Raw genomic sequence first — 15834 nt, 5'->3', positions numbered from 1 at the left:
CTTTATTGCTATTAATAAAATATTTGAAATGACACCATGCATACAAAAGTTTAAGTTGGGGATAATTAAGTTATATCAATTAGAAGTGATTCAATAGCAAGTCAAAATAAGTATTTTGCTGGACACAATCAGTTTTAAAATAACAGGGTTTATTCTTCATCCCAATACAATAAGTTTGTTATAAGAGTGGATTCCATTCTTCAAATTTTTTTAATGATAAAAGCCATAGATATTTTACTTGGCTTTATTTTTGGTACTGAAAAAAGAAGTAGCTAGGGGGAAATTACAAGGACATAACACTGATTTGTTCTGGCATTGTTTATATAAAGCACCAAACATAAATAGAACTCTGTTACTACACATAAAACCAGATTAACCTCCCTATTCATAAAAGGCTACTATTTTACACAAATACAGTAAAAGTTTAAGCCTGAAAGAGCTTACAATATATTCTGAAACAAAATAAAAAGCTCTAGATTGGAGTATGGGGAAATAAAAGAAGTACATCAGGGAGGATCTGTGCTCCTACTTTAAATATTATGCTACATGGAAACCGAACTTAAAGCAGAGGTTCCAAAATCCATCTGAAGATTTAAGTGTACTAAAAGAGATTCCAGTCCTTTAGAGTTAAAAACTTAAACATACATTCATTCCTATCAACATCTAACAAACACCTGTTCTTCTGTCAATTGTAAAGATTAGCACAGTTTAGTACTACAGAAGCAGCAATTATAGATGTCCACAAAATATATACAGCAGCTTCCCTTTTTTTTTTTTTTTTTTTTTGTAACAGTATGAAAAATTCCACCAATACAGTAATGCAATTGTTGCTCACTTCTATAAACTCTTCTGTTTTACATACCCTAAGAAACCACTTCAGTACACCTTTGCTGTAGCAAAATATCACCAAATGGAAGCACACAGATTTAACAGACTTCTTTAATATGCAGCAAACCCTAAACGTTTCAAGGTGAGACTTGAAAATTAAACACAGAAGCATCCAAACCAACTTTCACACCTGTTATTGACACTTTAGAACCTCACTAGGCAGTGACTGAAATGTCTGCTTTGATGCGCAGCAGCAACTTCGGGACACAACTCGATACCACTCACACACCTACGAGAGGGATCTTTACGATACCTACTCAAGCTCACCGTGCCCTGCGCGCCCTCTGCACCTCGGCTTCTCTCCCTGCGCATCTCGAGGTTGGGACGGGACAATTTTCCTCCGGCCGTGCGGGGCCGGGGTCTGACGCCCGTCCCCTTCCCGCGGAACCGGGAGCATTTTCCAGCTCTTCGTTCCTTGCGGCGCCGCCCGTGCGAGCCACCGCTCCTGCCCGCAAAGATGCGCTTCCCTGCCTCTGGCATACTGCCGGGGGAAGGAAAACCCTGCCCACGGAGATGTTCGGTACCTCTCAGGACACCCAGAGGCAGAAAAAGCCAGGTGGAAGGAAGCCACGGGAGTGAGGGGCGCACACCTCCCCCGTACCCCCGGGTTTGCGGGGCGCTCACTCACGCGGGAAGCCGTGGGCTGCCGGCCGCCTCGTCGCCCTCGGCCGCCGCCTCCTCCCCGATGTCGGGCAGGCTGATGAGCAGCCCCTTGGCCGCCGCCCGCCCCCCCGGCTCCTTGTCCGTCTCGCTGGGCGCCGGGCGCGGGGTGCGGCCGCCCCTGCCCGCGGCGCGGCCCCCGCCGGACGGGGGTCGCGGGCTGGGGGCCGGCGGGGAGCGGCGCAGCCTGGAGAGAAGGGCGCCCGCCCCTAGGGCCGCCACCTTCATGGCAGGCTGGGACGGGAGCCCCTTCCCGGCGCCGCAAGCCCTGTCCAGGGGCCGGCGGCCTCCGGCAGGAGCTGCCCGCTGCCTGCGGCCCGGCAGGCGTTGCTAAGCGAAACAAACCCCGCCGGGCGCGCACCGCCCTGGGCGGGGAGCTCCGCGCCGCGGAAGGCCCGGCAGCACCCCGAGCAGCCTGCGCACCTGCGGGCACCGGGCGGCGAGCCGGGCGAACAAAGCGTGAGATTTCCCCTCAGTTAGAATCCCATCTAATATTACGGGGCAAAAACTAAGGCCACCTGCCAGGGCAGCAGGGCCTTCTTCACGCATCTGTGCGTAGGAAAGGCTTAACCAGAAGTGGGGAGTGAGAGCGACGGAAGACAGCACATCTTTATCACCATGCCAGGCAGACGCAGAAGGGAGCTGTGTGGAAGCAACAGCTTTTAAAGGCGCTCCCGGCCATCCTGAGCAGTTTGCAGAGCAGTGGAGGGTGACAGTGGCACAAGCCACACAGCTGAGGGCTCACGAGTGGGGAATAATTGACTTTGCCCTAGCTTTCCAACACTGGGTTGTCTGCCTGGCTGAAGAGAAATACGAACACACCAGCAGCAGTTTGGGAACACTGTAATGCTTAGTATTATGGACAAGGCAAACATTGTGCCAGCTCAGAACATGACAGGTCACGTGGCCCTTGGAGTGGCCAAGAGAACAGCACAGGCTGAAAGTTAGACCAGTTGCTTTATACATATGAGCCCCAGGATCACACATCAAGTAACTAGCTGTACTATCGATTTTAAGTTGGCAGCTGCTGGTCTACAGCAACCACTGGTACAAAGTGGGGAATTTTATCCCTGCCTTTCTTCCTGGCACATCAAGGAGTGCAATGAGCTGGCAGAGAGAACACACAGAACACCAAGTAGAGGACTGAGATTTTAAACTGGGGCATTCCTGGCCTTTTTCTTACAAACCAGGATAAATATGTTCTGACAAAACCTTATGGAATAGATGCACTTAAATCTAACAGCAACACAATCTGAATTTATTCCTACCATGGTGAAAAGCCCTGACTGAGTCACAGTGAAAGTAGCATAATTGAGCTCACTGGTGAGTAGTATATTTATCTCAGCTATATATATGAACATCACTATCAGTAACATGTTCTTTACTCCTTGTGTCCAGGTTCTGGCCAGGACTGGGTTAATGTTTGCAGTAGCAAGGAGGGGCATGGCTGGGACCCTGAAGTAATTCTGCACCTCACATCAAGCACAGGGGGCAGGGGTCCTTTGTGTTCCATGTGGTAAGAACTCATATGTGAATCGATCAACTCTCTTGTACACTCTGTTATTAATATTGTTCATGGTACTGTTTGGTTTTTGTTTCATTGCTTTTTCAAGTAAATGGTTCTTATCTCAACCCATGATCTTTACCTTTTGTGCCTCCAGTTCTGCTCTCCAGCCTGCCAGGGGGAGGGAGGAGTAAGCGAGCAGCACATGGTTTAGAACACTAAATTGGAGAATAGTATTCCTAAACCGTGACCCTGTCATTCAAGATCTGCAGAAACAGTCAGGTTCCACTCCAAATCTGCAGTGAGCATTCTGCCTCACTCAAGTCCTTTACATATTCTGCTTTCAATACAAATGACTCCTCTTTAGTCCTACGTAACATCTCCAATATTACAAGTTTGGAACTACTTTTCATTTATTTGGTGTTCAACTCATCAGCAGATCAGCATAATATAATCTGATGCTGCCCACTGCAACGAGGCTGCCCAGCTCAGGCATAGACTGTGAATCCTGAAAGCACTTCCAACTCTTAGCCATGGTAAACCCATTTATTTACTCTCAATAGAATTGTGAAACAAATCTACAGGAGCAGACCAGAAGTAACTTTCAGAAAAACAGGGAAAATTTATAGGAAAATTTTAGGTCTGGTGTAACTGATGATTACCACTGGCCCTGTGATTATTAGTTTTGTGCCTTTTTTTTTACATTATGAGCCTTTTTTTATTTTACACATTGTGAACCTTTATAATGTCTATTACTGTGGTAGATTATTTTAAACTGAATCTAGGTACTAAAATAACTGTTTAGAATGTATTCATCATATTTTTATAATTTAAAGGGATTTTTCATTGATCACCAAGAACTTCTGGTTTGTATTCCTAGCAGTATTACAAAACTAAGCACTTAAAACATTTTTTTTTACTGTTCTGAAACCAATTTTGGGAGCTTTTGTACTAACAAGAAAAATCTTTAAGAATTTAGACATGCTGTCATTTGTCAGGCTCTAAGGGTCAGAAAAGACCCTTAGAGCCTGACATCTAAGGGTCTTTTCTAGAGGTCAGACTAGATTATCTAAAATAATCTAGTCTGACCTCTTGTATCACATTTCACTGCAGCATTTCTCCATGCATTCTCTTCATCTTTATGTCATTTTCAATAACCATGTGAATATTAATAATATCCATGTGAACTACTAGCATTTTCTGAACAATTTATATTGATGTGGAAAGAGAAATTCTGCTGCTTTGTGTCATTGCAGATTTAGGATAGGAACCCTGTCACATGTTAGTCTTTAAATAAGGGAGAGAACAGTTGATATGGTGCATACCTGGTACACCATAATTACCAACTTGCCTCCTCAACTTTCATGGCCTAAGCATGAAGAGAGAATTTGTCACTTCACCTGAAAAGGTGAGAAAGATGAGATGAAAGCATCACAATGGGGATAATCCTATTACTGTAATTAGGGAATCATCATCTATCACTTCAGCTGTAAACAAAGCCTGTTTTGTTTTCACTCAGGACTTCCCGACCAAGTGAAGACATCTGCACCCCCTTCACTATTCCAGTGCATGAATAATCCTATTTCACTAATTATTTGTCTTGTTTAGTTTTTTATCATCATGGGACATAGGAAACGTACTAAAACCCAATTTTTCATCTACACATATAGCAAGTAATGAGAAAAGCTGTTTAAAATGTGAAGCATAGAACTGTTTTCTAAAGCAGTAAAACAGCATTCTTGTAGCAATAGTGGTATTGACGTTGATGAGGGAAATGCTAGGGGGAAAAAGCAATTTAAAAATACTCCTGAGCTATTGAAAGATCACAGACCTACTAAAAGCTGACAAAGTTATAAAAGGTCCTTGCAGCAGCAATCAAATATTAACAAAAATATACTGCCTTGTGTCTAATTTACAATAACTTGTGCTCAGATTCACCATAAAATTTTAGCCAGTGTTAAACATTATAAACACTCTTGCAAAGCACATTTTGCTCAGCCTCAGCTCTCTCTCCAGATCAAGCTGCTAGCCCATATGTTTGAACCTTAATGCCCTGGCAATTGCCATCTAGCCCATATTTCTGAAAAATATGTTCAGGAGAAAAAAAATCAAACTAGCTTAATATGCAAGAAATAAACTACAGAATTCTATTTTTTATAGTTTTGTTTTTAGCTATCAAAGGCAAAACTGTGTATAAAGGGGAAGAAAAAAATTGAAATTAATCTAATGTTGATATTTTTTTCCGACTCCACCTCTAACTGTGGTCACAATAATGTTTCTGATACTATTTAAAATTATTTCTTTGGTTTTGTTGTTGTTGCTTTACCAGTAACAAAATTTTTGGTAATGAAATTGCAGTAGTACCACTTTCTTCACAAAGTCTTCTTATGGTTATATTATAAAAATAGCTGTGCCTTTATTAATTTTATAGAGGTGCAGCAGCTGTGCCGTGGCCATGCTTCACATTGATTTCGAGTTCTGTGTACAGGCCCGCATACAGTTTTGTGTGCATTCTAAGAATCAAGGTGACATCTCTCAGTGTTAATGTCGTGCCAGCTCTCTGAATTTCACCACAGAAGAGCAAAAATTCTTTTTCCTGATACCAAATTTATTAAATCAGTTGACTCATCAGCCTGAAGGTCGCTTTTTGATAGCAACCAGTATTAGCCCCCCCAGAAGGCATATCCCCAGAAGGCATAATCACAAAGGTTTTAAAACTCTGAAACTCACTTTTGAACTGCAAATTCTTGTTTTGAATTACAGAAGTAATTTTCTGTGTTACTTAATGTGTTTCATAAGGTAATCTTTCCACTGGAGGCACTGAATCCCCCATGTTTCAAAAGCAAGAACTAGTGTCCACTCTACCTTCTACAATTTTTATCATTAATGCATTTTCTTTTGTATATCTCCTTAGAGAGTCTGTCTTTTCTACCCAACATCATTTCATGTAACATCAGTGATTCTTACTGCTTTTCAGAATTTCTGCCACATTTCTAATACACTGATTGAAATGACTATCCACCATGATTCCCTTTAACATCACTTCAGTGCAGCTGAATTAAAATATCAGAAAAAATATTAATATAAACAAATAAATTTAAATTATGGTGCCCCTTACATATATTTACAGGATGACAAACTTTTTCAGACTTTCATGAAGGCTTGCTAGTTTTCCAGTGGCAGAAAATATACAATAAAATGACCCCATAATTCAAATCTGTAGTTCAAAAATCAGTGCACTTTAGTTTTACATTTAAGTGCCATCACTAATTGCTGATGAAATGCACTGACTCGTTCTTTCTGGGCTGGCCAGTTCAAGATGCAGCGAGATCTGAACATTCCTCTTCTCAGGTGAAGTGCGTGATACAACTTGTAATCTTGGATATCATCAAGAAAGATCAGTATGATGGAGTCCCGACTTTGTTCAATAGCTTGCTGAAGAGCATGATACACCTTGAAACTGAAGCAAAAACAAGACAAAAATCAGTGTTTTCTTTTAGGTGAAAGCGAAAGAAAAGATTAACAGAGGTCTTAATGTCTATTTTGTGATATACAATGGTTATTACTTTTCTTAAATTAGTTGCCTCTAACTAAAAAAAAAAATAATGCTCTAAAAGTATAACCTAAGTGTACTGTCTTGATACAGCCTTGTTTAGCAAAATCCCTTTCTTTATGCGACCACTATATAAGAATAGTGAAAAGACTACTTTAAAGGCAAACAAAAATCATCTTTCAATGCCAGTGGTCTTGATCATTGTTGTTCTTCTTCAAATGTGTGATTTTAAGGAAAGCAATCTGCAAAGGTGTCAGCCTGACTTTTGGGAAAAAAACCCCAACCAAACAAAACAAAAGATTCCCCCCCCCCCAAAAAAAAAAACCCCAAAAGCAAAAAGAAAACCAACAAACCAAACAAACAAAAAACAAACAAAAACCACAACAAAAACAAACCTAAAATCCCAAACAAATAAATCAAACAAACAAACAAAAAAACACAAAAAATACCCAAGAAAATGCCTAAAACATTGACTTAGATATCCAAATGTACACAATCGTATGTGTGAAACAACTTTATTAACTGAGAAATTTTTTTGAAGTTACAATATATTAGGAAAATATATTGAAATAGATTTTGAGTGGGAATTTTTTCATTAAATGCTATTTTTTATTAAAAAATGATCTTGTTAAAATAACTCTTAAGAAATTTTTCCTCTTACAGATATAATTTAAAATCCTACTCACTTTTTACACCAGGGATCCTGTAAAAGGTGTTCAGTCACAACAAAAATAATCTTCCTGCTCATTTTTATGCTGTTAATCGTGGCTTCAAACACAGATACACCTGCTTCAAAATCCCGTTCTTCTATACAAAACTTAATTTCAAAGTGGTTATTTTTTTCCAGAGACATGAAATTTTTAGACACCCAGTTCTTGTCCTCTCTTGCATGAATAACATAGGCATCATAATCATACTGTTCCTGTTGTCTCTCAAATTCTTTAAAACCAAGCATTCGATTGACTAAAATATTCCAGTAGAAAGCTATTCTCCACCCTTCAAAATGGATGGTAAGGACAATAACAATGAATAGCGTCACAATAGTGGTAGAGATCACAAAAAGAAGTTTAAATGGAGCACTGTCTTTGCATGCTGAACTATCAAAATACAAAACCAGACTACCATGATATTTAGGTGGGGTGTTGCAAATGTACTGGGACCTCAATCCAGGTATATCTGCTTGGGTCTCATTAAGCCAATCAGCAAACCAAGCAATGCTTTCACAGGTACAATCAAAGGGATTGGAATCCATTTCTAGTTTTCTCAAGCTCCTGAAAGGTGGGCCAAATACTTTTTCTTCAACTGAGGTTATCAGATTTTTCTGAAGGTTCAATGAATTCAGAGAGGCTTGGTCATCAAACAGAGTTGCTGGAAGCAAATTCAAATTATTTGAGCCTAAATCCAAGTGTTTTAATTGAAACAGACCCTTGAAAACCTGAACTGGAATTTCATCAAGACCATTTGATTTTAAATTAAGGATTCGCAAATTGGGAAGACCCTTTAGAAAAAGAACAGGGCCACCCGGATTTGCATGTTTCCAAAGCCGGGCTAAATTATTGTGCTGCAGATCCAGGATATCAAGTTTGTCAAGTCCATCAAACAAGTCTTCTTTTATGTTTGCTATGTTGTTATTGCTGATGTCCAGGACAGTCAGGTTTCGTAGAGGATGAAAAGGTGAAGGAGAAAGTGCCAGATTACTGCAGCCTACCTTCCTCAGCATCAGTTTTCTAAGGCCTGGGACAAAAATGAATGATTCACTTTGCAAAGTCAAGTTTTTATTATAGGAAAGATAAATATCTTGTATATTACTGAGACCTTTAAACTCATGACCTGTAAGCTGTTGACTAATTTCATTGAGACCAAGATCAAGAATTTTCAGGTGTCCCAGGGAAGAAAATGCCCCACTTTCTATTGTATAGATTCTGGTTTTTGTGAGGTTGAGAACCTGTAAGCTAGAATTAGCAAGTGATGAAAATGTTTTATTAGTTATTGTTTGTAAGTTTATGTTGCAGTTGCAGAGGCTCAGATATTTCAGGTTGTTCAGACCTGTGAACATATTAGCAGTAATTCTTGGAAAATTGTTATTATCCATTATAAGGTACTCCAGGTGGTATAGCCAATGAAAAGAAAAATCTTCAATTTTCCCAGTAAGTGAGTTTATGAGATTCAAATATTTAAGGCTGGATAATCCATAAAATAAACGTGAAGATACATGAATATTATTAATCTTCAGGTTTAAGTATTGTAAACTTGAAAGCCACTGAAATGAGTCATTTTCTACATCAGAGAGAGAATTTTGGGAAAGGTTTAAAATTGTAAGATTTGTTCCTTGCAGTCCCTGGAAAGTTGACTTGCCAATGTAGGAAAGTTTCACATGGCTCAGTGAGAGGTTTCGAATCGCTGTGTTTGATAATTCTGCACAAAGTTTCTTTGTGCGATTTTCACCAAGTTCAACATTGTTCAGTATGAGGCCACACAAATTTCCAATTGTATGGAAACATCCCGTATGAAACTGAAAGGACAAGAAAAAAAAGTTTAGAGCTAAACAAGGGGATTATGTAAGAAAGTTGACCAATAGAACAAAAACTTGGAAAGTCTTTCGAACACGATTTCCAAGAAGAATAGAATTACACTCAGATTGCTTCACAGCCAAGTTCAGGCAAACGCTTTTTGGAGTTTATACTTCTTGTGACAATAGTTCTATAATTTATAACATGATTACCATAAATCTGAGTAGTATTATTTTAGAAGACAGAAAGTGGCTTAGTGAGATGCGAGTTTGTATCCAACAACCAAAACTCCTTCTCTAGAAGTATCTTAAAAATTTTGATATCTTTCTTCAGCTTTCTTTTATTGGTATCTGCCAGGTATACTAATTTACTAGTTATTAGGTCTGCAGACAGACAAGAAGAAACCCAGTTTCTCTGTCCAAGCCAAAGCTAATATGAAATCTAATACTACACACTTGCTTTCACAATATGGATCACAAGCTTTTATCATAATGTTGGCCCCTCATCTTGATTAAGATATCATCTGAGGGATTAAATACTGCATTTTTCAGAATGATTCAAATGCATATGGCTGCTTTTTAGATGGCAGTACTGTAAAACCAGAGCAGCTGAAAGTGGCACAAAGTAGCAGTGCCCAAGAAAGAAGCAGTGCCATTTCCTCATCCACACCCTGTACCCTTGTGCCCTACATGCAGTCACACACTGAACCAGGTAGGGAACCAGTGTGACCACAAGGTAACCAAGCCAAAACACTTGTAGAGTTTCCCCCATGATCCAGCACATAGCCTCATAAAAGCTGATATCAGAAAGAGGGAGGGATGAAGAGGCCAAGCAAAAGAGGATGGTGGGGTTCACTCTTAGCACTGATACAAACTTATACCACCTTAAAATATTCTTGTAGGTTCAATGTACATATTTTTTAGAGATCAATCAACTGGAAAACAAAGCAAAAGAAACAAACAAAAACCATACGAACCAAGGAAATTCAATGCATATTCAGTATTCATATGCTGAGGGTAAGCCAGTTTAGAAATGCCACACTTAACCGTCACTCTTCAAAGAATCAAAACACCGAGAAGCAGGTCAGAGAGCACAGATGGAAGACAAAGTACCTGTGTGGGTTTTTTTTAAAAGGAGTGAGCATATGTTTCTGGAATGATTATTTCTCTGGTGTTCCCACAGCCACAAGCTGAATGCTCCCTTTGATTAACTGTGAAGTGAAACCTAGATTGTATAACCAGACTTTGCACAGCACACTTTATACCCACACTTAGAAAGTGTGTCAGACCTTCACCTTCAGCACGTGCAAAAAAAGTTCTGCACAGAAAATACCTGGTAAGGATTCTAAGAGCATCTCAATGTAGGTTTTGCTTGAGACCTCTGATCTACATGGAACCAGCCCATATGAAACCAGCGTGTGCCAATTTCAGTGGCAAAACAGTAATTCTGTAAATCACTGATGGAGGTCAGGAGGAATGCTGTGTAAAATAGAATGGGTTTTGGACCTCAGTGCATCAAAATTGTAATGTAAATGCCATACAACCATAAAGGGTAAATTGGGATAGTTCCATTTTACACTTACACTTGTTAAATTTCTGTTTAAATGCTTCCTACCTCTTTTAGTGGATTTGATGACAAATCAAGACTATTCAGTGAGGTGTTGCTAAGAAAACTGAAGTCTTCTTTTTTCAACTCAGTGATTTGGTTGCTTCCCAACCTGAGCTCATGAAGTCTCTCCAACTGTTGCTCCAATCCTAAATTGGCTGACTTCAAAGAATTATGAGATAGGTCCAAAATTTTCAAGTTCTGGAGAGAAGATGCAAGAAAAAAAAAAAGTGTAGCATTAATTTTAAATTTTTTTTGTATGTAATACACAAAAAATTTAGAAATATTTCATTAGAGTATAACTGATTAGAAATTAGTTGCAATACTACACTTATAATAAATTTGTAATACAGAAATGGCAGCTTTCAAGCTCCTGCTAGAAGAAGTATTCTGTATCTTTCACACCAATAACTTTCATGGTATTAATGGTGTTAACCTGTTAAAGTATCTACTGCAAACCAAAGTAGATTTAGTTAAAGTTCCTTAATTCACAGAAGGCCCTCCTTTCTCAGATAAAGTGATAAATGCAAAAGCCTACAGGTGGCTGCAGTTACAGCTATTGCAGTATTAAACATTGTATTCTGTGCTCTTTCAGCATGGTCCAGCCCTGTAAATGGAATGAGGAAGGTGAAGTTCCCAGCATAGAAGCTGGTTGGTTGCACTCACTTGTATTTAGTTGTGCCAACAATCATACAATACAAGCAAGTACACTTCATGCAACTGAACTGGAATACTGAGTTTAGAAAGTTCAGACCTACTCGAAACCACATGCATACTCATTGGAACACTGAGTGACAATTAGTACCTACACAGGGTCCTTACTTTACTTTTTTTTTGTCCTTAGGCTCTTCCTTTTGCATGAGTCCTGCCTGGTGCAAAGACAGTGAAATCGTCTTTTCCTGCTCTCTGTGGTGGTCCCCCAGTCTCTGCTACAGCCAAGAATATTTAACCACATGTAAACTACCAGAGAAAGCAAAGGTACAGTAATAACATTTTTACTCTTTCTCAGTTCTTAAAGTCCTGAGAGATACATTCAGCCTAAGCACTGGCCTTCCTGGTTTGAATACTTAAACCTCAACCTTGAGAATTGAGGCTACCAGCTACCCAGGCAGCTCGGATTCTACAGCATCCACTTCACTGTTCTCATCATCTGCTGCTGCTATTCACTCAGCACACATCCTGCATGGGAGAGGTGCTTCAAAGGATGCAAGACAGAGAAAGGAATGGAAAGCATTGACTCACAAAGATGACTGAGACTCCAACATGCTATAACAGAAGAACCCACAAGGCCTCTTCTTCAGCAAAAATCAGTGAAAGATTGTATGTTGGGTATTTTGAGATACCAAGGAAGCAGTTGTGTATATACACTGGGAAATACAGTAAATTCCACATTTATACTTAATTTACACAAAAAGATGCATTTCTAACTCTTACCTTCAGGGTTTTGAAAGGATCATTTTTTATATTTAGTCTATTGTATCCTAGATTGAGCTCGGTCAGGTTGGTGCAGGAAGCAAAGACTCTGTCAGGGAGCTTATACAATTCATTATGTTCTAACTTCAGAATCTGCAACAGGGGCACATTTTGGCACAATTCTGGTTGCAGTTTAGAGATGCTGTTGTAGCCTGCATTCAAGTAAACCAGCTGGCTGTACTTGGTCAGATTTGCAGGACCTAGCTGTCTTAGCTGATTATGAGAAATGTCCAAACTCGTTATATTATTTGGAAGATCAGAGGGAATTTGAGTCAGCTTTAGGTGACTGCAGTCAGCCATTTCATTTTGGATGTGACATTGCTTTCCAGCTGATGCACACGGCCAGAAGACAAACATCAATCTGACACATAAGCTGCTCCACCAAAGAATAGCGTTTTGCATCATTATATCTGCAAAGGCAAAAAGAACACTGCAAATTACAATCATTTTGACGTGACTTGTGTCTTCATCTGAAGGCTAAGCAAGCAAGGCTTAAAAAATACATGATTTCATAGTGAGCAAACAGTCAGTGTTTTTAACCCATGAATTTTTTTCTGCATTTACTTCTGTAGAGTTATGTCAAATAATCTCTCTAAATAAATACTTTTAATTAAAAGCAATAATATTGTCTTGCACAAAAATAGGTATGTTCAAAAAGCTACCAACTTTATCTATTACCAATGAAAATTTCCAATTGCTTTCTCGTTTCTGATTAATTTCACATTGCTTTAACATTTATAAAATACAATAAATATGACAAATTGTACATAAGCCTCTCAATGTTAGTAACTGACCTCTGAGCTTAATTACATCTGAAATATTTATAGTTATATGCAGTAAAAATACATAATATACCACTTCTTTTTTTACTGTTCTTGCCAGTTTTTATTTTACAAGTCAATCACACAAAATTCTATCTTTCTTTCCATCTTATAGAGAAAGAAGGAATACCAGGCTATGGAAACATATATGAGAAAGTAAGAACACACAAAGTAAATCAATACCAACCTAATCAGAGAGAGAAATGGAGAACAGCCAAGGTGTAGAGGAAACACTGCCCATTGATTCAATATATTTATCCAAATACTTTCAGGAAAACTTGCACATTTACAAATTTATATATTCCACCCCATATCTTTTGGTCATTTAGATTAGGATAGCGACACTGAAACTCTAATTTTCAATGGCTCTACCTGTTCTGTCACTACATTTCTAATGAATCTTAGGCTTTTTCATATTTTGTTCATTTTCCATTTAGTATCCATTAGATTTAAATTCACCTGGTGATCTTGTAATGAAACTTTACTGCGCAAAGAAATAAAATTAATTCCATAAAAATTCTGATCAGAACAGAGCTGTGAGAGCTCAGAAGGGTTTGACTAGCCTTCTGAGTCATAGACTTGTCTAATTAAATGACATTTCTTCTAATCAAAAGATGAGTCCTCTGTATCTTCCATATTGTTCTCTACAGAATTAATCTTTGGTAGAGGGAGAACATACTTTGTGAGTGCTTGCCAGAACGTTTTTTTTCATGCTGTAGCAGAGCACAGTAAGCTTAGGCTCCTGTCTTCAATATTTTTCTTTTTTAAAAAATAGAAAGTTTTTATTTTCAACCCTGATGTGTGATAGTGTCTCCACAGTCATGATACACACCTATCTGTATGGCCTTCTGCCAGCAAACTTGGAACCTACCTACCAACCTCAATTTACCAATGAGTTCAGTCTCAGCAGGATGGGCTCCCACGCAAAGAAGGCTGTTAGTGCCCCAGTACAGAACAGGCTATAGACAGGAATAAACCTGCCTACACTTAGCAGGAAGCTAAAAGAGCTTCTCAAAAGACTAACTCATGGGAAGTGTGAGCTTTCTTACTTCTACAGCTCCCATTTTCCTTTGCTAGGAACCTGTGTTTAATTAATATGATCGAGCTTTGAGCACATTAGAGTACTGTGCTTTAGCAAACAATGAAACAAGAAATGAGAAGAGAAATGAAACCAGCATATTTGTATAGATAAAAGGAAAAATTCTTCATAACTGATGTTTTCTAAAGAGAACAATTTCCACTAGCATAACAAAACACTCTAAGGGTGACACTGTAACCAGCAGCCAAACAGGAGCTTAACAGGTCAGACCCCAGCAGAGTGTGACTCTGTAGCTGACCTGCCTTTTCAGAGGGCATGCATTAGGACTGTTCCACTAACAAAAAGTCACATTATAGTGGCTAGAGGGGAATCTCATGGCTGCCTTTTTGGGAGCAACCTGGCCATCTAAGGGGAGACAGTTGTATACTCCAGTGGGAATGGGGGTAAAAACAAAGGATATAGGGACATAAAACATTGCAAAGGCACACAGAACAGACTAAAAAAGATGGTTTAAAATAAACCTCAATGAAAAAACAACTCCCTCCTGAGTACTGCGTGCTCACCACATCCTGCAGCTCTTAGAGCCCGGCTCTCCACTCATCTGCCACTGGTTAATGGGGAGGAGGATGGGACAACAAACTCTTGGTCCTGCAGGCAGGCTGGCCTGCTACAGCTGCTGCCAAGCACAGAACCCGTGTCCCTGTAGCTGAGAAAATAAAGGACCACCTGTCCTACCTCTTTCCTCTGCACCCTAACTGCAGGAAACACTAAGGAAAACAAAAGGGAAGCTTATCTGTGACAGAAGCTTGCATCCTGGTCTGCATCATCCTCAGGGTTTGTGTTAGACAGGCGATCAGACAGCTTCTGGGTTCTGCAGCAATTGTTGCCAGGCTCACTTTTAAGTTTGAAAGGCAGAAGAAATGTACTGCACAATCACAAACCAGGTTCTTTAGCTGACTTCCATTGGCTGCCTTTTCCTGGATTATTCATTGTAAGAAGTCTGGAACCAGCTTTAGGTGTTTTAGCTTTGTCTGGGGGTCCAGTGAAGAAATCACACACCCATTATCAAACTTCAGGGACAGCGTTTCAGATGGGCAAAAGAAAGAAGTATAGTTTTAACATTATGAGCAAGAACTTTAAAAACTGGCACTGACTTGGCTAACTTGCAAGTGAAGAAAAATCCAGGATCAAGGAAATCAGGAAATCACCCGAACTCCTGAGCAGCGCTTTACCTTTGCACCTCGATATTCACATTTATTACTATGAAGTGAAGAATTTTACCGACTCACCTCTGCGGGCTTTATCCCCTTGTGTCTGGAAGCATCCCACCTCTGCACTAGTTTCTCAGCACACGAACACCGTGAGGAAACACTCTGCCCCGTGCGCAGGAAGAAGTGAAACCGAAAGCGCGGCCGGGCGCGCCGAGGGCAGCGGGGAGCGGCGGGGCCGGCTCCGAGCCGGCGGGGTGAGCATCCCCGGGCAGCGGCAGCCACGGCTCCCCAGCCCCAGCGAACCCTCCGAGATGAAAGGTTTCAGAGGTGCTGAGGGTGGACAAAGCTCCTAACCTCACAGCCCGGTTGCTGCTTGTGGATGCTGAGCACAAGTAAAGGGATTGAAACACACAGATGTATCACAAATGAGCAGCAGCATCACACGATCCTATTTAAAACTCAGATATAATTTATTCCTGGCTATTTCCAGTGTCTGAAAATCCTCAAGGGCATATCCCAAAAGTCAATATCCTGACCGACAGATTACTGGCATAGGAATATTAGTTTTTA

At 40.0% G+C, this 15834-nt stretch overlaps 1 protein-coding gene across 1 annotated transcript; it reads right to left on the bottom strand.

The window, feature by feature from the left end:
* Positions 1 to 5612: 5612 nt before the first annotated feature.
* On the bottom strand, positions 5613 to 15423 carry TLR3 (toll like receptor 3). Its single transcript, XM_041480136.1, has 5 exons — positions 15343 to 15423; positions 12155 to 12603; positions 10730 to 10921; positions 7292 to 9117; positions 5613 to 6512 (listed from the first exon to the last, which is right to left on the bottom strand). Exons 2-5 carry the CDS (start codon positions 12596 to 12598, stop codon positions 6284 to 6286), a joined length of 2691 nt encoding a protein of 896 aa, XP_041336070.1. The 5' UTR covers positions 12599 to 12603; positions 15343 to 15423; the 3' UTR covers positions 5613 to 6283.
* Between the last annotated feature and the right edge of the window lie 411 nt (positions 15424 to 15834).

The sequence above is a fragment of the Pyrgilauda ruficollis genome, unplaced genomic scaffold, assembly GCF_017590135.1.
Source record: "Pyrgilauda ruficollis isolate IOZ18807 unplaced genomic scaffold, ASM1759013v1 scaffold5, whole genome shotgun sequence".
Taxonomy (NCBI): domain Eukaryota; kingdom Metazoa; phylum Chordata; class Aves; order Passeriformes; family Passeridae; genus Pyrgilauda; species Pyrgilauda ruficollis.
Note: the sequence above shows the minus strand (reverse complement) of the source record. Positions and strands in the feature narration are given on the sequence as shown.